The 25,000-nt window shown below is 39.7% G+C and overlaps 1 protein-coding gene across 2 annotated transcripts in view; it reads left to right on the top strand.

Annotated features, from left to right (window-relative positions):
* Positions 1-25,000, top strand: part of LOC137091866 (protein shisa-6) — a 177,595-nt gene that overhangs the window by 144,657 nt on the left and 7,938 nt on the right. Inside the window, exons 6-8 of one of the 2 annotated variants that reach the window (XM_067456328.1) lie at positions 2,467-2,529; positions 5,132-5,152; positions 5,808-5,933. In XM_067456328.1, the coding sequence (XP_067312429.1) occupies positions 2,467-2,529; positions 5,132-5,152; positions 5,808-5,933 (210 nt within the window). The remainder of the gene's footprint in view (positions 1-2,466; positions 2,530-5,131; positions 5,153-5,807; positions 5,934-25,000) is intronic. The other variant, XM_067456329.1, reaches the window with a different exon arrangement.

Here is a 25,000-nt window from a genome sequence, read left to right as displayed (position 1 = left end):
ACTGTTCGCCATGATGGTTTTGAATAGCTTGAAATATGATTGAAATCACTTCAAAAAAAGAAAATACAGTTCAGTGTAACGTACAACACAAGTCTGTCAGGCAACGTAAAATAATAACAAGGACATTATAATTGTGTGCTTTAATGGTGATACTTTTGTTTTTGCCTAATCAGGCTCTCAAAATTATATAAAAATTTGGATTCAGATTTATCGGCCAATATATCGGTTATCGGCTTTGAAACACAAAGAATTATTGATTATCGTATCGGCCAGAATTTTCCTATCGGTGAATGCCTAGTTTTGTGGCTCTTTAATGTGTTATGACAGATCACTGTAACACCTCGGTTGAAGCAACACATGAACCGATCATCTCTTTACTTCTAGTTATAGAGTGGTGCAGGTATGACAGCACTTTGTAAGCCAAAACGAACATTTTAGCACTTCTGGTTCCCTCGTTCCAGAGTCGATGTGTTTTTGTGTTTTTTAATGGGATTTTGAAGTTAAATGGCTGAAATAAAGTCTGTGGTGAACACAAGCTCAAGACACTTACATGTTTAATTCTACAACTTAAAACACATGAGTATTACCCCACTCTTGATTTTTTTAAGCTGTTACGTGTCTTGAAAAAGGCGGTGAAAAGTGGCTAAATGGGACAAACGTGGCTGTCAGGGAGATTAAACATCATCACAACCACTTTTACAGCCTCATTATGCTCATAGCTGTGCTCTCATAAACTAGTTTAACTCAAACGTTGCAGGAAAATGTTATTAGATAAAAACTGGAAGAGTTATCGGAAGCTTAGTGATGGTGATGGTGAATTTGTGGGATCGTGGTGTAGTCCATTTCAACCGATGTTGAGGTTCTCTTTGGGAGGGCCGAGGATGGATAGGATCAGGAATGAGTACATCAGAGGGACAGCACATGTGAGATGTTTTGGAGACGACGTTAGAGAGGCCAGCAGGCTGAGATGGTTTGGGCATGTTCAGAGGAGGGAGAGTGAATATATCGGTAAAAGGATGCCGAGGCAAAAGCTGCCAGGCAGGAGGTCAAGAGGAAGACCAAAGAGGAGGTTTATGGATGTAGTGAAGGAGGACATGAAGGTAGTCGGTCTGAGAGAAGAGGATACAGAGGATAGGAATAGAGGGAGGCAGATGATTCGCTGTGGCGACCCCAGAAGGGAACAGCCGAAAGAAGAAGAAGAAGTGGTATAGTCCGTTTATAGCTGACCTTTAGCATTTGACTTCTGGCGACTGCATTAAGTTGTGTTCATATGTGATGATTATCTTGATGGACCAAACGTGTAAGTATCATAAACTTGTGTTGATCGCAGAGCTTGTTTTTTGAAATAATCCTAAAGCCTATGGGAAAATCCTATTGGGTCTTTCCCAAGGGAACCAATGCGATGCGAGCAGACGGTTGGCCTACAAAGTGCCCTCATACCTGCACCTCTCTATAGCACCAAATAAACACAAATGAACATCAGAAGCTATGTATGTGTTTCGACCATGGAAAGACATCAGTACGCAGCATTTTTCAAGTTCAATCCACTGACGTTAATTTACTAACTCTCCTAGTTTGTTTGTTTGTCGGACAAAATGGCAGATTCAGCGTTATGATTGGTCGGATCAATGTCAGCTGCCAATCAAAGTCCTGGCGAAGGGTCAATTGCTCAAAGTATTGATATATCTATAACGGTTTCCAGAAATATTTGAAGCAACACAACTGTTTTCATCATTGATGATAATAAGAAATGTTTCTTGATCATCAAATCCTCATAACAGAATGATTTCTGAAGGATCATGTAACACTGAAGACTGGAGTAATGATACTAAAAATTCAGCTTTGATGACAGGAATAAATTACACTTTAACATATATTCACATAGACGGCATTTACTTTAAATTGTAATAATAGGTCGGATTTGTACTGTTTTTACTGTATTTTTGATTAAATACATCCAGCCTTGGTGAGCATTAAAGACTTTTTTTTTTTTCAAAAACATTCACAAACAAAAAACATCACTCACTTCTTCAGAAAATGTAGAAATCTGGTTGTTTTCACACAGCCCTTTTATAAACCTTGTGTCCCTGAGATCATATAGTTTAATTTCAGTTTCAAGCGCTGATGTCTAGCAGAAATGGAGCAATATTGGTATTATAATTTTTTGTTGTTGATTTATTTAAAGGCTTTTGAAGCTGTGGATATTACAGTTTAGTGGTTGATTTAATCCTGTTTTCCTCTCTGAAACTTTTCTATACGTGTTCTTGATAAGTCACGAGGGATTTCTTTTGAGTGCTGTACAGATGTTTCCTGCTGTAAACAAAGCCATGCTGTCTTCCAGAAGCATCTGCCCAATGTATAAAGTGTCAGGAATGCCGTGTTTTCCGTGTAGAAATGGCACAGACTGATGAATTAGTATGGAATACATTAAACCACACCAGTTTTTCCTTGGTTTTCTTTTGACAGATAACCATCCACACGACTACACCAGCCATCTGGATCTCACTGGGTCACACACACCTAAAATCGGTGAGTTGTTTTAACCTTTGTTTTCAGCAAAGCCATTCGTTCGTTTTGTCCGCAGTTATGAAATGTCGCTCAAAAGCGGCTCAGAGTTTAATTGATTTATGACGACATCAGTATCTTCCACATCCAGATGGTTTGAAGTGTGACGAACACGGCGGATAATATCGGTGCGGTGTAGATTGGAGTAATTAATGGAGCTAGATTTTATCTCCAGAAAAGATTTTCATAATTAGCCTCATCAAATGAGCACTGATAATCTCCATTACTCGAGATGCTTAACTCCCCGACAGTCCTCAAGATGGCTTTCACCAAAAATGTGATTGGGGAAAAAAAGCAGGGCTTTGACAAGTCTCTTGACAGGAAATTAAAAGCTTAGCCTGTAAATGGCCCTGCTACCAGGGAGGTTTCTGTAACAAAACAGTATGCTAATCGGATCTGCACAGTTTGCCGACGTTATTGAAAAGCCACAATTGTAATTATTTTGACTATATCTTGCCTTCCTAAATTCGATTTTGTGCTGAAAAAGCTCTTTAGACTGCAAGCACTCATCTCTCGTGGTGGAACGGCGATACCATTAGATTTTGCACTCAATTAAATCAACCTACTTGTGTGCTGAAGCTGTGATTGAACGCAAACTGGTCTGGAGGAAGTTAATATCAGCTCACTCCAATTATAATGAAGGGCCATTTTGTGTCAAAATCAACCCGAGGTTCACTGCTAAAGTTTTTATTTTATCTCTTTTTCTAGTGAAACAACTACATAAATGGAGAAGAAAGACAAAATATTAAATGGCATTGATGAATGTTCAAAAATGGGGCAAACAAACCTTTTTAATGTTTTTCCCCCCAAAGTTTGCATGTCTATAAAGAAGTATTAAAGATATCTTAATATCCTTTAAAATTTTAATTCCTCAAAAACTTTTTTTGTAAAGCTTTGTAAAGCTGTATATGATTTGATTCCAGAATTTCAGATTGGCTCTAAGAGTAAATTGTACACATTTTCAGTGGGTAAAAACCAAATGAGGTTCACTTTGCACACAGCTGATACTTTTTTCATTTAAAGAGGAATATCTGAAGAAGAAATATTGTTGAAACTAGAACTGTATCTGGTTTCCTTCTTTTAAAACGTTTGCATAGAACATTCCTGTCTGAGCGCCAAAAAAATGTATTTTTCCAAAGTGTGCGCACCTTTAATCCTAGACATATTAAATGTATCTCTATATCCTTTTAGATTTTGGTTCCAAACAAACTTTTCTTTTAATAATTTCCTTCTTATCTGGTTCAATTCCGCAATCATTGAGATCTCAATTTGGCTCAGTTGACACTTTTTTCATGTAAAGAGGAATGTCTAAAGTGTGTGTGTGTGTGTGTGTGTGTGTGTGTGTGTGTGTGTGTGTGTGTGTGTGTGTGTGTGTGTGTGTGTGTGTGTGTGTGTGTGTGTGTGTGTGTGTGTGTGTGTGTGTGTGTGTGTGTGTGTGTGTGTGTGTGTGTGAAGGAGTTTTTTTGAGAAAGTAAAAATGCCGAATGTTTCCTGTGATGGGTAGGTTTAGGGGCAGGGGCAGTATAGGGGGATAGGATGTGCAGTATGAAATCCATTACGCCTATAGAAAGTCCCCATAAAACATGGAAACACGACATGTGCGTGCGTGTGTGTGTGTTAAAACTATAAATGTAGCTGGTTTCCTTTTATCAAAACAATTGCATAGAACACTGAGTGGCAAAAATATGATTTGTCTAAAGTTTTTGTGCATGTACCTCAAAAAGTGTTTGGCCTCTCTAAATATATCCCAAATATCCATTTAGATTCTGTTTTTTATAAAACTTTTCTTTTTTTTTTTTGTTTTTTTTTTAAGGCCATTTCTGGTTCAATGCCTGAGATATTTGGATCTTAATGCGACTCCATGTTCAAATGGTTGAATTTTACCAACTTTCAATGGTCAAAATCCAAATGAGGTTTACTTTACATACAGTTGATACTTTTTTCATGTAAAGAGCATGTCTAAAGAAAAAATATATATATTGTTAAAACTAGAAATGTATCTGCTTTCCTTCTATCCAAACGACTTTAGAAAATTCATGTCTGAGTGCCAAAAAATGTTCTTATTCCAATGTTTGCATGCCTATAACTCAAGAAGTATTAAAGATATCCTAATATCCTTTTAGATGTTTCTTTTCAACAAACTTCTCTGCTGGAATCTTTATTGTTTAAGGCCCAATATGGTTCAATCCTAGAGATATGGGGATCTTAATGCGGGCTCAAGTTGGATTGTTTTTAAATTGCCCAATTTCCAATGGTCAAAAAACAAATGTGGTTAACTTTGCACACAGCTGAAAAATATATATTTGTAATGATAAAATGGACATTTTTACTGCCCTCTCCAAATTAGTGGAATGATCATTAAACATTCATCCAGGACATTTAATGCTTTCATCTCTATTTATATGTCTTTCGTAAAATGTTAACAAAATCTAATATTTTAGCCTGAAATGTGGTTGATCTGACACTGAACGCCCCTATAATATGTGACACCGTGAATTAAAAATCTGCCAAAAAACTAAACAAAAAAAAAATGACTGATTTTGTTTTTCTCACTTGGGTTTGTTAGGACACCGAATAGAGCACTATGGTAAGTAGTACACATGTTGCACATGTGTATATTTTCTCATAATCTCTCAGTGTTTGTTGGTTTTGGTGTGTCGGTCTCTACACTGCAAAAAAAAAAAAAAAAAAAACTTTTCATACTCTTTTCAACTTAATTAAAAACAGAAAACATTGGCAGATATTTTTTTTTAAATCTTTTTTATGCACAAAGCACAACATTTTTCCAGAACCAGATCTGACATTTGCTTCTTAAGTAAATGTTTCTTGCTTAAAGAATGTTTAAATATTTTACAAAAAACCAGAGTGATACTGAATATAATTTTTGCCGTGTATATGTGATCTGACATACAGTGTGTGTGCCTGTGTAATGTCTTGTCAGTGAATGTATGTCTGAAAACACATGCCACTGAAAATAGTTTTGAGATTCCAGGCCTGGCAGTCCATAGTCTCATGAGCACACATTAAAATGAGGGAACCACATTCCCAACAGCCACCTAGCAGCCACCTGGACCAACACTCACCTCATTAAACAAGTTCTTCAGAAATGATTCAACACACACACACACACTTAGACAGATGCCATGGTGGCCTGCACAAACACAGAGCTGGACGTGTTTCTCCTGTATTGGATGTGTTTCATCTTTCTCTCTATCTGCCTCTTTTTCTTTTCTACCTTGCAGAGAAGCCGAGAATGAACAACATCCTGACGTCCCAGACAGAGCCGTACGAGCTGTCGTTCTCCCGCTCCTTCCAGAACCTCACTCACCTCCCGCCGTCCTACGAGATGGCCATGAAAGCTGAATTAAGTAAATACTCTTCCCTTCCTCACTGTCCACTTCACATCCAGTGTGTGTGAGAGAGAGATTCATACTTTTCATACAGATTCATGAGCAGAATTCTCTTTAAAATGATGCCTGAATCATATAAGATGGTGGATTTGTGTATGATCTGTCTTGTTGTGGGTTTCACACATGGCATGAAGTGTCTACTTTCCTTTTGATTATGCAGAAGTATATGCTGTATTTAGAGCAAGAGATATAATGCTCGTTTAAAGAATCTAGTTTAATCTAGTTTAAATGTTGGATGATCATTTCTCGGCGCATATATTTTCAGGAAGAAATATTTTTTATACTCTCCCATATGCAATATTTTGTTACTCAGAAGTTGTTCTGTTGACACTTTACAATAAAGGGTTTATGGTAACACGTTATTTTAAGGTTCAGTTATTAACTATTAACTAGCTGCTTATTAGCATGCATATGACTAGGATATTGGCTGTTTATTAGTACTTATAAAGCTCATATTAATGCCTTATTCTTCATGACTTTATTCTGCATCTCTTAATCCTACCTAATACCTAAACTTAAACGCTACAAAAACTACCTTACTAACTATTAATAAGCAGTAAATTAGGAGTTTATTGAGGGAAAAGTCGTTGTTAATAGTGAATATGTTCCTCATACTAAAGTGTTACCGGGTTTATAAAAGTGTTCTCTAATAACTCATTTACAAATGCATTATAAATCATTGATTAGAAGTTAAAACTGCATGAATAAAAAGAGTGACTTTAGCACAATGCCTGCCAAACAGTGAGCCATTTTTTAAACTAACATGTTATAAATGCTTAATAAACATATATTCACATTTAATCACCTTTTTGTATTTAAGCATTTTCATTTATGAATTTGTAAATGAGTTATTAGTCACCTTGACAAAGGGAACCTTAACGCAAAGTGTTACCGTTGCTCTGTAATTCCTCGGGACAGAGAAAAATAAAAGCAGACACACTTTTTTTTGTCATACATATTAGCAATATAGAGTTGTAAAATTAATGCGCATACAGGCTCAAGATTTTGGAGACATGTTTGAATTCATATTGAGCTCTCAGCCTTTTCTATTTATTAAATCTATTTAGGAGATCCATTGAAGATCTTAAGGAGATCTTTTTAGATATTCTGGGTTATGCCACTGTAAATCGACATTTGCATTAGCAACCCTATTTGAGGTGTAATATATATATATATATATATATATATATATATATATATATATATATATATATATATATATATATATATATATATATATATATATATATATATATATATATATATATATATATATACAGTTAAAAAGTTTGGGGTAAGAAATTAATTTTATTCAGCGAGGATGGAGGATGCATTAGACAGCAAAGAACTTATAATGTTATAATCATGATAACAATTATCACAGCTCCCACAGAATGAATCAGCACAACTGAAATGTTTCTTGAGCATCAAATCCTCATATTAGAATGATTTCTGGTGGATCATGTGACACTTAAGACTGAAGTTATGATTCACAGCAGTACGTTACATTTTAACATATATTCACATAGAAAACAGTGATTTTAAAATGTAATACTTCACAATATTAACATTTTTGCTGTATTTTTAATCATATAAATGCAGCCTTGGTGAGCATGAGAGACTTCCCTTTCTGACCCCAACCTTTTGACCAGTCGCATACATCATAAGATCTCAGTGGGTAATCTGAAGGTTGTAGGTTTAACCCCCTAGTGGGTTATTTTCTTAAATTAGTACATTTCTGTGATCTCCTGTCACTTTAGTGACCTCACGTGGCAGGGACTGCTCCTATAATAAACGCATTGCGGATCTCTCTGGACAAAAGCACCTGCTAAATGAAAAAATAACCAGCCGACCAGCTGGAAGATGGCATTCATTAAATATAAAGGGCAGGACAAATGAAACATTAAAGTATTGACATGCTGCGTTAAGATGGACACTGGACACCACTCTACAGCTCTTAAATGAATGACATTCAAAGCCGAAGGAAGAAAATTAAAATGCTGAAAACCAAGAAGGATTAATAATTAAGTGCAAATGGATTGCAAAAGCAAACTTGCCTTCAAAACATGAATGGCTACAAAATCTCCATCTTAACATTAATATTGCGCAAAAAAAATCGCTTAATTTTAGCATTTACTCTCCCTTTTGACTGTCATGTGACAAATGGTCTCTTGCTCATTTTAGATTCAACTACGCTATTTTAATTTATGCTTGATCTAACAGCTGCCTTTGATACAATTCATCACAGTGTTCTTCTAGATCAGGGGTCGGCAAGTATATTTGGCCACGGGCAAAAAAATAAAAAATAAATTGCCACTATATGGCGGGCCAGAATATAGTCAAGGGATAATTTAATAAATGAATTAATTAAAAATACAACTAGAATTGCCTGACATAGTGTCTTTTGTGACTGGTAGTGAGCTTATCCATTTTTTTATAAATTAATAAAGCAGTCGCCTAGTGACATGTAACCTGGCAAGTAAATCTAAATTCACCAACTTGCAACAACTTCCAACTTTAAACTTACTCCGTTTGGTAAACAAATTCAACCTAAGCGCTCTTTGGTGACGTGGTTGATTATGTTACTCTTTATTATCTGTCCATCATCATATAAAGCTTGCCCTGATGATTTGATTGGTCCGAACAGCTCTGGTTCGAGCATAGTTGCTCCACAACAGATCAAGTCCAGACTGAACTTCCCGACCCAGACTTATCTCATGAAATGGCGTATGTATGACACGCCAATTCGTATGCCATTTTGGCACACTATCAAGACGCATAATCGCTTTTTAGCGTGTTTATCAACCCTATTTTATTCCATCCCTATACACTGCCCCTACCCCTAAACCTACCCATCACACGCACACACACACACACACAGCCCCTAAACCTACCCATCACAAGAAACATTCTGCATTTTTACATTTTCAAAAAAACATAATTTAGTATGTTTATAAATCCATTTACCTTGTGGACACACACACACATATTCAGACACATTTTGAATGCGTAACTCAAACTCTTTTCTAAACCTACCCATTTGTGTATTATAAAAAACATGATATAACAGGCAGATACGACTGCAGGCACAATTTATTCAGAAAGTACAAATATCCCAAGTGCTCCGAGGCCAAACGATTGATTTGTGTGAAGAAAATCCCCAAAAGCGATCAGAACATCGAGTCCATCCGCCAAAGATTAATAATACATTTCAAATATTGCCACCGGAAGAAACGTCATGTCAGCTTTGACAGCATTGGCTGTCGTGTGTCTCGTGACCGATCGCGTCAGGCTAAAGAGTCGTCTCTTGTATCATTTGAATCAGAAACATGAACGAGTGCGTTCGTGTTCTGTTCAAAAAGGGACGCGATCATCATTTCAACGACTAAAACATTAAGATCAACTCTTGATCTTGAAGAGAGTGGGTAGGTTTAGGGTAGGAGTGGGGTTAGTTGCTCCAAAATATAAACTTAAGCTATAAATATTAATGCTGTGAGATCAAGTTGGCGGAATCACATGGCGTAGACATACACACGGAGATGATGGTTCGTTTAGGCGTAGACATACACGTGGATAGCTCAAAATGCGTACAGATAACACACCACTTGGCGTTAGGAAGTGCTGTGTATGTTTACGCAAAGTCCTGATGTCATGTTGCCCGACCTCAAATGTTGTGGGCAGGGCTAAGATCGGCATCCAGGCTAGTTAAAATGGGTGTAATCATTCATCACCTTCCGTTTCTCTATCTATCTTATGTTCTCTGTATATGTTACCACTGTTATGCCGATGACACTCAATTGTACGTTGCACTGCATCGACTTCATATGTCCTGTTCCAGCATTGCTAAGTGTCTGGATGAGGTAAAAGCCTGGATGGCTAATAATTTCCTTTACTTCAATACGAGCAAAACTGATTTTGTTGTTTTTGGCCCTCTTAGCTCTTCGCCACTTAACTCTAGCAACCTAGGGCCACTCTCTAGAAATGTTCATCCATATGAAAAAAAATCTGGGTGTATTTCTTGACTTGTTAGTGCTGTAGTGAAAACTAATACTGGCCCCACTTTATATTAGGTGGCCTTAAGTACTACTTACATAAAAAGTACAATGTACTTACTGTGTTCAGATTGTATTGCCAAACACCTTTGGTGATATTGAGGTGGGATACGGGTAGAGTTAGGGACAGGTGTGGTGGTGTGGGTCAGTTTAAGGGTAGGGTTAGGGTCAGGTGTGGTGGTGTGTGTCAGTTTAAGGGTAGAGTTAGGGTCAGGTGTGGTGGTGTGGGTCAGTTTAAGGGTAGAGTTAGGGACAGGTGTGGTGGTGTGTGTCAGTTTAAGGGTAGAGTTAGGGACAGGTGTGGTGGTGTGTGTCAGTTTAAGGGTAAAGTTAGGGACAGGTGTGGTGGTGTGTGTCAGTTTAAGGGTAGAGTTAGGGACAGGTGTGGTGGTGTGTGTCAGTTTAAGGGTAGGGTTAGGGACAGGTGTGGTGGTGTCAGTCAGTTTAAGGGTAGAGTTAGGGACAGGTGTGGTGGTGTGTGTCAGTTTAAGGGTAGAGTTAGGGTCAGGTGTGGTGGTGTGTGTCAGTTTAAGGGTAGAGTTAGGGACAGGTGTGGTGGTGTGTGTCAGTTTAAGGGTAGAGTTAGGGACAGGTGTGGTGGTGTGTGTCAGTTTAAGGGTAAAGTTAGGGACAGGTGTGGTGGTGTGTGTCAGTTTAAGGGTAGAGTTAGGGACAGGTGTGGTGGTGTGTGTCAGTTTAAGGGTAGGGTTAGGGACAGGTGTGGTGGTGTCAGTCAGTTTAAGGGTAGAGTTAGGGACAGGTGTGGTGGTGTGTGTCAGTTTAAGGGTAGAGTTAGGGTCAGGTGTGGTGGTGTGTGTCAGTTTAAGGGTAGAGTTAGGGACAGGTGTGGTGGTGTGTGTCAGTTTAAGGGTAGAGTTAGGGACAGGTGTGGTGGTGGGGGTCAGTTTAAGGGTAGAGTTAGGGACAGGTGTGGTGGTGTGTGTCAGTTTAAGGGTAGGGTTAGGGACAGGTGTGGTGGTGTGGGTCAGTTAAAGGGTAGAGTTAGGGACAGGTGTGGTGGTGTGTGTCAGTTTAAGGGTAGAGTTAGGGTCAGGTGTGGTGGTGTGTGTCAGTTTAAGGGTAGGGTTAGGGACAGGTGTGGTGGTGTGTGTCAGTTTAAGGGTAGGGTTAGGGACAGGTGTGGTGGTGTGTGTCAGTTTAAGGGTAGAGTTAGGGACAGGTGTGGTGGTGTGTGTCAGTTTAAGGGTAAAGTTAGGGACAGGTGTGGTGGTGTGTGTCAGTTTAAGGGTAGAGTTAGGGACAGGTGTGGTGATGTGTGTCAGTTTAAGGGTAGGGTTAGGGACAGGTGTGGTGGTGTCAGTCAGTTTAAGGGTAGAGTTAGGGACAGGTGTGGTGGTGTGTGTCAGTTTAAGGGTAGAGTTAGGGACAGGTGTGGTGGTGTGTGTCAGTTTAAGGGTAGAGTTAGGGACAGGTGTGGTGGTGTGTGTCAGTTTAAGGGTAGAGTTAGGGACAGGTGTGGTGGTGGGGGTTAGTTTAAGGGTAGAGTTAGGGACAGGTGTGGTGGTGTGGGTCAGTTAAAGGGTAGAGTTAGGGACAGGTGTGGTGGTGTGGGTCAGTTAAAGGGTAGAGTTAGGGACAGGTGTGGTGGTGTGTGTCAGTTTAGGGGAAGAGTTAGGGACAGGTGTGGTGGTGTGTGTCAGTTTAAGGGTAGGGTTAGGGACAGGTGTGGTGGTGTGTGTCAGTTTAAGGGTAGAGTTAGGGACAGGTGTGGTGGTGTGTGTCAGTTTAAGGGTAAAGTTAGGAACAGGTGTGGTGATGTGTGCCAGTTTAAGGGTAGAGTTAGGGACAGGTGTGGTGGTGTGTGTCAGTTTAAGGGTAGAGTTAGGGACAGGTGTGGTGGTGTGTGTCAGTTAAAGGGTAGAGTTAGGGACAGGTGTGGTGGTTTGTGTCAGTTTAAGGGTAGGGTTAGGGACAGGTGTGGTGGTGTGTGTCAGTTTAAGGGTAGAGTTAGGGACAGGTGTGGTGGTGTGTGTCAGTTTAAGGGTAAAGTTAGGAACAGGTGTGGTTATGTGTGCCAGTTTAAGGGTAGAGTTAGGGACAGGTGTGGTGGTGTGTGTCAGTTTAAGGGTAGAGTTAGGGACAGGTGTGGTGGTGTGTGTCAGTTTAAGGGTAGAGTTAGGGACAGGTGTGGTGGTGTGGGTAAGTTTAAGGGTAGAGTTAGGGACAGGTGTGGTGGTGTGGGTAAGTTTAAGGGTAGAGTTAGGGACAGGTGTGGTGGTGTGGGTAAGTTTAAGGGTAGAGTTAGGGACAGGTGTGGTGGTGTGTGTCAGTTTAAGGGTAGGGTTAGGGACAGGTGTGGTTGTGTGGGTAAGTTTAAGGGTAGAGTTAGGGACAGGTGTGGTGGTGTGTGTCAGTTTAAGGGTAGAGTTAGGGACAGGTGTGGTGGTGTGTGTCAGTTTAAGGGTAGAGTTAGGGACAGGTGCGGTGGTGTGTGTCAGTTTAAGGGTAGAGTTAGGGTCAGGTGTGGTGGTGTGTGTCATTTAAGGGTAAAGTTAGGAACAGGTGTGGTGATGTGTGTCAGTTTAAGGGTAGAGTTAGGGACAGGTGTGGTGGTGTGTGTCAGTTTAAGGGTAGAGTTAGGGACAGGTGTGGTGGTGTGTGTCAGTTTAAGGGTAGAGTTAGGGACAGGTGTGGTGGTGTGTGTCAGTTTAAGGGTAGAGTTAGGGACAGGTGTGGTGGTGGGGGTTAGTTTAAGGGTAGAGTTAGGGACAGGTGTGGTGGTGTGGGTCAGTTAAAGGGTAGAGTTAGGGACAGGTGTGGTGGTGTGGGTCAGTTAAAGGGTAGAGTTAGGGACAGGTGTGGTGGTGTGTGTCAGTTTAGGGGAAGAGTTAGGGACAGGTGTGGTGGTGTGTGTCAGTTTAAGGGTAGGGTTAGGGACAGGTGTGGTGGTGTGTGTCAGTTTAAGGGTAGAGTTAGGGACAGGTGTGGTGGTGTGTGTCAGTTTAAGGGTAGGGTTAGGGACAGGTGTGGTGGTGTCAGTCAGTTTAAGGGTAGGGTTAGGGACAGGTGTGGTGGTGTCAGTCAGTTTAAGGGTAGAGTTAGGGACAGGTGTGGTGGTGTGTGTCAGTTTAAGGGTAGAGTTAGGGACAGGTGTGGTGGTGTGTGTCAATTTAAGGGTAGAGTTAGGGACAGGTGTGGTGGTGGGGGTTAGTTTAAGGGTAGAGTTAGGGACAGGTGTGGTGGTGGGGGTTAGTTTAAGGGTAGAGTTAGGGACAGGTGTGGTGGTGTGTGTCAGTTTAAGGGTAGAGTTAGGGACAGGTGTGGTGGTGTGGGTCAGTTAAAGGGTAGAGTTAGGGACAGGTGTGGTGGTGTGGGTCAGTTAAAGGGTAGAGTTAGGGACAGGTGTGGTGGTGTGTGTCAGTTTAGGGGAAGAGTTAGGGACAGGTGTGGTGGTGTGTGTCAGTTTAAGGGTAGGGTTAGGGACAGGTGTGGTGGTGTGTGTCAGTTTAAGGGTAGAGTTAGGGACAGGTGTGGTGGTTTGTGTCAGTTTAAGGGTAGGGTTAGGGACAGGTGTGGTGGTGTGTGTCAGTTTAAGGGTAGAGTTAGGGACAGGTGTGGTGGTGTGTGTCAGTTTAAGGGTAAAGTTAGGAACAGGTGTGGTGATGTGTGCCAGTTTAAGGGTAGAGTTAGGGACAGGTGTGGTGGTGTGTGTCAGTTTAAGGGTAGAGTTAGGGACAGGTGTGGTGGTGTGTGTCAGTTTAAGCGTAGAGTTAGGGACAGGTGTGGGTCAGTTTAAGGGTAAAGTTAGGGACAGGTGTGGTGGTGTGGGTAAGTTTAAGGGTAGAGTTAGGGACAGGTGTGGTGGTGTGTGTCAGTTTAAGGGTAGAGTTAGGGACAGGTGCGGTGGTGTGTGTCAGTTTAAGGGTAGAGTTAGGGACAGGTGTGGTGGTGTGTGTCAGTTTAAGGGTAGAGTTAGGGTCAGGTGTGGTGGTGTGTGTCAGTTTAAGGGTAAAGTTAGGAACAGGTGTGGTGATGTGTGTCAGTTTAAGGGTAGAGTTAGGGACAGGTGTGGTGGTGTGTGTCAGTTTAAGGGTAGAGTTAGGGACAGGTGTGGGTCAGTTAAAGGGTAGAGTTAGGGACATGTGTGGTGGTGTGTGTCAGTTTAAGGGTAAAGTTAGGGACAGGTGTGGTGGTGTGTGTCAGTTTAAGGGTAGGGTTAGGGACAGGTGTGGGTCAGTTTAAGGGTAGAGTTAGGGTCAGGTGTGGTGGTGTGGGTCAGTTTAAGGGTAAAGTTAGGAACAGGTGTGGTGATGTGTGTCAGTTTAAGGGTAGAGTTAGGGACAGGTGTGGTGGTTTGTGTCAGTTTAAGGGTAAAGTTAGGAACAGGTGTGGTGGTGTGTGTCAGTTTAAGGGTAGAGTTAGGGACAGGTGTGGTGGTGTGGGTCAGTTTAAGGGTAGGGTTAGGGACAGGTGTGGTGGTGTGGGTCAGTTTAAGGGTAGAGTTAGGGACAGGTGTGGTGGTGTGGGTCAGTTTAAGGGTAGGGTTAGGGACATGTGTGGGGCAGTTTAAGGGTAGAGTTAGGGACAGGTGTGGTGGTGTGTCTCAGTCTAAGGGTAGAGTTAGGGACAGGTGTGGTGGTGTGGGTCAGTTTAAGGGTAGAGTTAGGGACAGGTGTGGTGGTGTGGGTCAGTTTAAGGGTAGAGTTAGGGACAGGTGTGGTGGTGTGGGTCAGTTTAAGGGTAGAGTTAGGGACAGGTGTGGTGGTGTGGGTCAGTTTAAGGGTAGAGTTAGGGACAGGTGTGGTGGTGTGTGTCAGTTTAAGGGTAGAGTTAGGGACAGGTGTGGTGGTGTGGGTCAGTTTAAGGGTAGGGTTAGGGACAGGTGTGGGTCAGTTTAAGGGTAGAGTTAGGGACAGGTGTGGTGGTGTGTCTCAGTTTAAGGGTAGAGTTAGGGACAGGTGTGGTGGTGTGTGTCAGTTTAAGGGTAGAGTTAGGGACAGGTGTGGTGGTGTGGGTCAGTTTAAGGGTAAAGTTAGGGTCAGGTGTGGTGGTGTGTGTCAGTTTAAGGGTAGGGTTAGGGTCAGGTGTGGTGGTGTGTGTCAGTTTAAGGGTAGAGTTAGGGACAGGTGTGGGTCAGTTTAAGGGTAGAGTTAGGGTCAGGTGTGGTGGTGTGTGTCAGTTTAAGGGTAGGGTTAGGCGTAAGGGAAGAGCCTACTGTGTAATTACAAATGTAACTACAGAAATTCATTTCAGACGTTATTACATGCATGCATTTTTTGTAAGTATGTAAGTGCATTGTATCAAATTATTAATTAAAATGTTAGTACATAGTAGTTAAGGCCACCTAATATAAAGTGGGTCCCTGATACTACTTAAGATGAGTAAAACATTAAGCATTAATACTTCTTAAGCTAAAATAAAACATTTGCTCTCATCTAGTGATTTAGAAACTATCATCTATGCTTTTATATCATCCAGACTGGACTATTGTAAATGTAAATGTATTTAGGACTCTCTCAGTTATTGGTGAATCGATTGCAGCTGGTTTAAAATGCCGCTGCTAGACTATTGACTGGTGTAGGAAAGAGGGACAGAATCACCCCGATTTTATCATCCCTGCAATCAGATTACAGATCGACTTCAAGGACATATTAATAAATAAATAAATAAAAATTAATCTTATTTGTTAATATTAAATCTTATTAAATCTAATCCTCTTATTTGTCAGACCTTATTATTCCACTCCGGCCAGTAAAGAATCCGAGATCGGCAGATAAATTATCGCTCCATGTACCACAGTCCCGACTCAAGAGAAAAGGCAACCATACCTTTCTGATAGCCGGTCCTAGATATCGGCTCTGTCCCCACTGGGACTGCTTTTAAAACAGCTTTATGGAAGCACTTTTATAGCTTAGAGCTTGTCTCTGACACTGGAAAGAATTTAATATTAATTGTATGTTGTGGTGTTTTTGTTTTTCCTTTGTTTGGTTTTATTGATTGCTTTGCACAGCACTTTGGGCTGCACCTGAGGCAGTAGAAATATGCTCTATAAGAAACTAAACTAAACTTAACTTTGGCAAAGCATGCTGGGAAATAGAAATCCCAGCCCAGTGTCAGTTCAATTTAAGTTTGTCTAAATGAAAAGAAACAAGTTCATAAAGCTCAAAACAATGAAACAATTCAGATTACTTAAAATGTGTCCGTTTTGAGAACTCAACAGAAGTTTACTGTTGTGGAAAGGTCCCAATGTCTTCAGTTTAGCTCTTGAAGAAGATGTCTCACACCGTGTCCTAACGACTACGAGATGCGACAAATCAATCAAAAACCACAGCCAATCAGAACAAAGTGTGGGCGGGCTCTACCGGCAAGAGCACGGTACCAGAGATTAATCTTGACAGCACTTGCAAGGAAATAAATAAGTAGCCTACATAATCAAATTCACAAATATTGCATCATTTAAATATTTCTAAAAAAAACACATACACTAAAACAATCTTTGTCATAGAATATACTTGTTTGTTCACAGTTTTGAATGTTTTTCTTTCCATTTTGTTTAATTTCAAGATCTGTGGTGAATTCACTCTTCACTAAAAGTTTGATTGACAGGCGATCTGACCAATCACATCGTCGAATTTGCTGTCCGACAAAGCAGTCAGGAGAGTTAGTCGATTAACTTTGGTGGCCTTGAACTTGAAATACAGTGTGTAGGCTACTAACGTCTATCTGCAGTTGAAACAACATTTCTTTTAATGTTAATTTATGTTTATTTGATGCTTATCAATGAACTAGAAGGAAGAGATGATTGGTTCATGGGCAGCTTTAAACTGACAGTAAAAAGACAAAATTTGCTCTCAAAATTGCTCTTACTCTGTCCTGTCTGTCGTCGTGTTGTCACAATCCCCTTTGCTTCGCCATTTATTTTCTCTACGTGAGAACAAGTGTGTGGTGTGAGAGCGCTATGGCTATTTGGCAAGAGCGCATATAAGGAAAACACTGGGACAGTGTGTGAAATAGTATTACAATAAAGGAAAAGTGGCCATAGTTACCAAAGTACCATTAATAGTGTTCAAATAAAGGCATCATTGTGACACTTCCCGCTGTTTTCTCAGGTTGGAGCTGAAATTATTGTATGCTGAGATGTCAGTTCATTTTGGTGCACACAGCATGCATTAAATTATGAAACTGTTCTTTTTGACATCTTGGACTGAAAACAAAGGCTGAACTTGAGGCCACGTACGGGTGATCTGCCTCCCATAGCTCACACACATCTCCCTCTGCTTCAGCCATCATCTTCTGACTAAACGTGCGCTAATTTTATGCGGGTGTTGCGTATCCACCTCTCGCGAAGCAGCCTCTTCAAGGTTTCGTGAGACTTGCGAACAAGTCATAACTTATTTTAAAATATATAATTAATTATTACCATTGACAGTAGCGGAGGAACGCCACCGAATGTAACAAAGTAAAAGTACAGTTTTTTCACAAAAAATGTACTTGAGTAAAAGTAAAAGTACCCATTTTTAAATATACTCTAAAAGTACAAGTTAACCATTAAATTTACTTAAGTAAATGTAACGAAGTACATGTAATTCGTTACTACCCACCTCTGCTTGTCGCACATAGCAACAGTAACTAAAAGGGGCGGGTCTTTGCGAACGGTCAATTATCCAATGTTGCTTTTAGTACGAGTACGTTACAAAGCTGGGAACACTACAAAGAAGTCACATTACACACTTTTAACATTAAATAAAGCACATAAACACTACATAAACCATGTTTGTGTCTTTGTTCCAGCCACGACTTTCGCAGACATAGGCCTATAAACCATTTCTAAAATAGATTAATCGCGTGTCGTCGTCGCAGCTACATCGTAAGGACAAAAACTCGAATTAACATGAAAAAGAGCTTTTATCGCGTCATGGCTCGTGTAGTTAGGACACGGTGTCAGAGTCAAAGTTCCAGGGCTCAGAAGATGTTAACTTTAGCCTATTTAATGAGATGCCAGCTGATCATCTCATCCACAAATCACACTTTTATACAGTTTTACTTTAACCAAGGATCTCATTTGCGAGTACTCCCAACATTTTCACGCCAGTTATTCAATTGCCACCTCCTAACTTATCCACATCAAACACATATTTTGATTGTTCCACAAAGTGATATTTTGCCTCAGTATTTTTAGCAAGAGAAGAACACGTTGAAGGCCATGTAAACCTAAAGAGCATCGTACTATCAGTGAGGATGGCAATTGTAAGCAACTTCAGATAGAATCCCATTTTTTCCCGTGTGACTTCTCTCAGTCATGCAGACCTTGAGGCCACAAAACACAAGCAAAACGTTAGCAAAACTGACTAATTAGTTTAATTTGAGTTACCTCTACTTAAACCAATTCATTATTTTGAGTGCTAGAGTTAACAGTGTAAAATAACAGAATCCATTATACATTATACTTCACCGTATAAGAAGAAATTCAAGCTCTTAAAGCTGCTTTACTGACCATTAGTGTTGTTATTCAGCTCGAGTCAGTCCAGTTTTGATTCAGCTTAGTTCAATAACAGTGTCGATGTTGCGAAATTAGCCAGTTATGAAACGAACAAAGCAGCATACAGAAGACAATAGTGTCATTATTCAGCTTAATTCAGTCCAATAAGCTCATCTGAGAGTGTCAGTGCAGTCAAATCAATATTATTACTGAATATTAAGCGAACCCAAGGCTAGTCAAACCCAGATTTAGTCCGTGTGCTTTCGATATGATTTTGTTCCCTGTGGGAAGTAAATAATGGTCCTCCTGGTGTCTTAAATCACAAGCCCTGTTTGTAGAGCTGTTTGAGTAATCTCGGACTTCACCTGCTGTGAGGCGATGAAGGAGGCGGACCTGAGAGTAATGGGCAATAATGAAGAACAATTAGTTTTACATTTTTAATATGGAGACGCTTCGTATAGCAGAGAGAGAGGGGGTGGGGGGGTGGGTATTTTGTAAGCTTAACCCTTTAAATCCTACTGTATTGCATTTGATACACAAATTAGTAAGGCTTTATATGATCAACATGATTAAAGCTACTGAAAAACCTGTTGCACGCAATGCTTTTAGTGTAGTGATAAAAACGTCCACCTTCAGCTCATGGTTTTTGTGTCTTTTTGAAATAAACCTAAGAATAACTGTCATAAGAATAACTGTCATATTGTTAATAATATTTTAAGATGAACACTTACTGGACTGAAGCAACTTTGGTTTACTTGATTATTTTTCTTGAAAACTCATGTCCAGATGTGAGTATCAAATGTGATTGTACAAAGGTATGTTGCTATGGGAAGGAGGAGGCGCGGAAAAAAAAAATGAAAGTAAAAACGGTGTGAACACGCATAATAAAACGTAAACAAAACATAAAATCCAGGCCTGGTCCTCTCTTGTCCATCACTGCCATCGCTCCTCCTTTTAGGGGGTCCGAGCTCCTCCGTGAGACACGAGACCGCCACCGGCCTCGCCCCATTCTCACGGGCCCTTTTTGCTCGCCACAATGGTCATCAGGCTTTTGAGGAAGGTTTATTACAGTTCATCTCTTAATCCTCATTGTTTTGCACTATGTGTTTTAAAACTACAGAGCTACTCTCATCTTTCCCTCGGGTCATTTTGACCCGAAACTCCTTTTTAAAAGTTCAACTGAGTGTTCATTGTAGTGATCCAAGACCTTAGAACGTTTGTTGCACTTGAACCACAAACAGACACACACACATACACACACACACACACACACACACACACACACACACACACAAAACTGGATTCAAGGAGCTTTTGTAGTTGTAATAAAAAAAAGTAACCAATCCTTCCCTTGCGGGTCAATCAATTTGAATGTAATGTGAGGAATGCTTACGTACACATAGAAAACCTAACAAATGCTCAAAATTAAAACCAAAAATGCTAATACTTGATTGAATTCTGACGAGATAAACCGGGGAACTGACTTTAGGACCCAGTGGAACAGCTCATTTGCTCCATGCTGGTTTATAAGGCCATCTAGAGGCAAGAGGCGTGAAGTATCATCTCAAATCCTCTTAGAGGTCAGCATGGACACCCAAACTGACCCAATGTGAGATATTTTGAGCTGACTTGAGCTGGATTAATTATGTATTGGGGAGTTATTTTGAATTTAAGATGAGATAATGTAAAATAAATTAATAAAATTCTAAATTTTTGATAAAATATAGTTATTCTAAGGTACATAAAATAAGCATTAAAACATAGAAAAAATATATTACATAGATGAAATGTTATAAGCTTTCTTGTACAAAAAAACAAAGAGTATAATCTTCAGGGCTTCAGATCATTTTGACAGATTTGTTACAGATTGTGAGGGAACTATGAGGGTTTTAAATATCATCTTACATATTAATGGCAGATGCAGAGTGACATTTATATGTTATATTTATATGCATTTAATGTAAGTGTCTGCTAGACTGCTCTAAAGAGCTCATTGGTTTACATTACAGGATTTCATCTTAATTTTTGTCCATATAAATAGGAAATTACATATTTTTGCCTCTGATGAAGATTGAGGCGTTTTTTATATACAAGTGAGGGTTTCATATTCTCATATTTAATATTATTTAATACTGTATGAGCAATAAAAGCCTGGTGTATCAAATGTGATACTTAACAAAAAAACATTTTTTTTTTCAATATGTTGTCTAAAGGTTCACGTTTATTTATTTATGCATTTGATTATTTTCACATTATTTTATGAAAACCTATATTTATATCTAAATTTACTAATTTCCACATTTATTTATTTATATATTTGTTTATTTTCACATTTATTTATTTGTTTGTTTGTTTGTCTATTTTTTTTTATTTATAAAAGTTTTTTCCACATTATTTATTTATTTATTTATTTATTTATAAATGTTTTTATTTTGACATTATTTATTTATTTATTTATTTATTATTTTTCATAAATGTATTTATTTTCACATTTATTTGTTTATTCATAAATGTTTTTATTTTCACATGTATTTATTTATTTATTTATTTATTCATAAATGTATTTATTTTCTCATTTATTTATTTCCACATTTATTTATTTATTTTTACATTTATTTATTTATTTTCACATTTATTTATTTTTACATGTATTTATTTTCACATTATTTATTTTCACATTTATTTATTTATTTATTTATTTATTTATTTATTCGTCTGTATGCTAATGAGGGGGCAGTGTTTTACCTCAGATATAGCAATCATGCTTGACGTCGTACAGGCACTGAATGACTTCCAGATCGGCAATATATCCCAAATCATATATCACGGTTTAAGTCATTTAATATCACCTTAACTATATGTAGGGTTACCACAGTTAGGCTAATCCTTACTCCAGGCATGGCAGTAAAACAACGTCTGGTCAGGATTTCTTAAATGTCTTGGGGCACATGAACAGAAACTGATCTGATAACAGATACTTTGACATGGAAGCACGTGAAATTATCCACTAATCACATAATCACATTTAATGTAGGCTAAATGTGCCTGATGGGCCTAGAACTGGTGCTTATTGTCGAGCAGAGAAACCAGAACATTTGTATTTTTACATTTCTTTGTGTGTATATATATATATATATATATATATATATATATATATATATATATATATATATATATATATATATATATATATATATATATATATATATATATATATATATATATATAATTTTGTCAGCTTTTGAATTCCAAACATAATGAGAGATTAGCATTTAAATATGATGGAACACCTAGATTCAGCCTCACTGAAGCTTCCAATAAAGGGTTTCACTCCAAATGCCATTTTTTGTTCTCCATCGAACCTTTCAGTGAACAGTTCTTAAAATGGAATGTAAAGATTCCATGGATGTTAAAGGTTCTTAATGGAACAACAGATTCCAATACAGAACCTTTATTTGAGTATGGCCCTCACATTCATCCGCTGACGCCTGTGGCATTAGATTCGCTCTTATCTGAGCAAATAATTGAGCTCTGGGGTCCAGGAGTGACCGCTAGCCCGCGTGAGCCTTAGGCCTGTTCTCCTGACCTTTTCATATGTAATGTCACGCCCTCACTTCGGCACAATCGGCCTTTGGAATCAGTTCGTCTGCCAAAAGCCTGCCGTGTCTGTGATGGTAATTCTGAGCTACACAAACCGGCCAGCTCTCCATCCTGTCTCTATTAGCGTCAAGATAAACAGTTCAGTCCTGAATCGATACTGAGCGCTCACAAACACATTCATGTTTCTTGCAACTTTGCTGTCTGTCCAAAGCGGTTCAGAAAGGAAATGATGCTGTCATGGGCAGCGGTTTTGGGGAAGCTACTTGTAAACAGTAGCTTGCTTGTCATGATTTTAAATGGTTAAAGCTACCATTTTAGAAGCTAGTGACAAAAGGTAACAAATTTGAAGCTGTTTAAGAGATCTGTCACACACCTACACACTCCCTCACTCATTCACACACTCACAAACTCAATCACACTCACTCACTCACTCACTCACACTCACACATTCACAAACTCATTCACACACTCACAAACTCAATCACACTCACTCACTCACTCACTCACTCACACTCACACATTCACAAACTCAATCACACTCACTAACTCACTCACTCACTCACTCACACTCACACATTCACAAACTCATTCACACATTTACAAACTCAATCACACTCACTCACTCACTCACTCACTCACACTCACACATTCACAAACTCAATCACACTCACTCACTCACTCACTCACTCACTCACACTCACACATTCACAAACTCAATCACTCACTCACAAACTCACTCACTTCACACACTCACTCATTCACACACTCACAAACATTTTACATTTACATTTAATCATTTAGCAGACGCTTTTATCCAAAGCGACTTACAAAAAAGGGGAGAGTATTAGAAGCAACGTAACAGACAAGGCCAACAACCTGTAAGAGCTGTAAGAAATCTCAATTAATTAGCACAATACACAACAATTTTTTTTTTTGTTTTTTTTTAAGACATCTACAACAAAAACGCACGTACGCAAAATGCCGAACACTGGATTTTGATAGCTATGATAACAACCCATTAGGACTAAGGCTGTTGCCCCTACAAACTCAATCACACTCACTCACACACTCACTCACTCACTCACTCACTCACTCACTCACTCACTCACGCACTCACTCACACATTCACAAACTCAATCACACACTCACTCACTCATTCACTCACTCACTCACTCACTCACTCACACACTCACTCACTCACTCACTCACTCACTCACTCACGCACTCACTCACACATTTACAAACTCAATCACACACTCACTCACTCATTCACTCACTCACTCACTCACTCACACAAACACTCACTCACTCACTCACAAACTCACTCACTCACACACTCACTCACTCACTCACTCACACACACAAACACTCACTCACTCACTCACTCACACACTCACTCACTCACACACTCACTCACTCACTCACAAACACACTCACTCACTCACACACTCACTCACTCACTCACACACACAAACACTCACTCACTCACTCACTCACTCACTCACTCACTCACACACTCACTCCCTCACTCACTCACACAAACACTCACTCACTCACACACTCACTCACTCACTCACTCACACAAACACTCACTCACTCACTCACTCACTCACACACTCACTCACTCACTCACAAACACACTCACTCACACACTCACTCACTCACAAACTGACTCACATTCACTCACTCACACACTCACTCACACACACACTCACAAACTGACTCACATTCACTCACTCACACACTCACTCATACACTCACAAACTGACTCACATTCACTCACTCACTCACACTTACTAACTCACTCACTCACAAACTCAATCACACTCACTCTCACACACTCACTAACTCACTCACTCACTCACAAACTCAATCACACTCACTCACTCACACACGCACTCACTTAATCACTCATACACTCATACACTCACACACTCACACACTCACAAACTCAATCACACTCACTCACACACTCACAAACTCAATCACACTCACTCACTCACACACACTCACACAATCACACTCACTCACTCACACACACTCACTCAATCACACTCACTCACTCACTCACTCACAAACTCAATCACACTCACTCACACACTCACAAACTCAATCACACTCACTCACTCACACACACTCACACAATCACACTCACTCACTCACACACACTCACACTCACTCACTCACACACACTCACTCAATCACACTCACTCACTCACAAACTCAATCACACTCACACACTCACTCACTCACAAACTCAATCACACTCACACACTCACTCACTCACAAACTCAATCACACTCACTCACTCACTCACAAACTCAATCACACTCACTCACTCACTCACAAACTCAATCACTCATACACTTAATTCAATTCAATTGTGCTTTATTGGCATGACATACATGGGTTCATATTGCTAAAGCATTTTACAAAGCAAAACAGATATATACATCAAACATATTCACATTTATATTTATATATACATATAATATACAATACATATATTATTAATCAGGATGTGTTCACTCAGTACATCTCAATTTGTGGCATTTATAGATATGCTGTGCTATATAAGTGGAAGCAGGTCCTTCACCGAGTAAGACCTTCAGTTTTTCGTGATGGTGTAGTGACTGGAAGTCAGGGATAATGTGTTGTATTTGCCCATACAGTGAGTCTCTTAGGGCGGTGTATTTATCACAGTGGAGGAGGAAGTGTGCCTCTGTCTCCACTGCTCCTGATCTACACTCTCTACAGATACGCTCTTCTGTGGGCAGCCATGTCTTCTTACGCCGCCCTCTTTCTATGGCCAGCGTGTGGTCACTCAGCCTGTACTTGGTTAATAACGCTCTGTGTGTTGTGTTTCTGACTGAGATGAGATAGTTAGCCAGACTGTACTCTCTGTTTAGTCCCAGATAACATTGGAGACGGCT

The sequence above is a fragment of the Pseudorasbora parva genome, chromosome 2 (assembly GCF_024679245.1).
Source record: "Pseudorasbora parva isolate DD20220531a chromosome 2, ASM2467924v1, whole genome shotgun sequence".
Lineage (NCBI taxonomy): Eukaryota > Metazoa > Chordata > Actinopteri > Cypriniformes > Gobionidae > Pseudorasbora > Pseudorasbora parva.
Note: the sequence above shows the minus strand (reverse complement) of the source record. Positions and strands in the feature narration are given on the sequence as shown.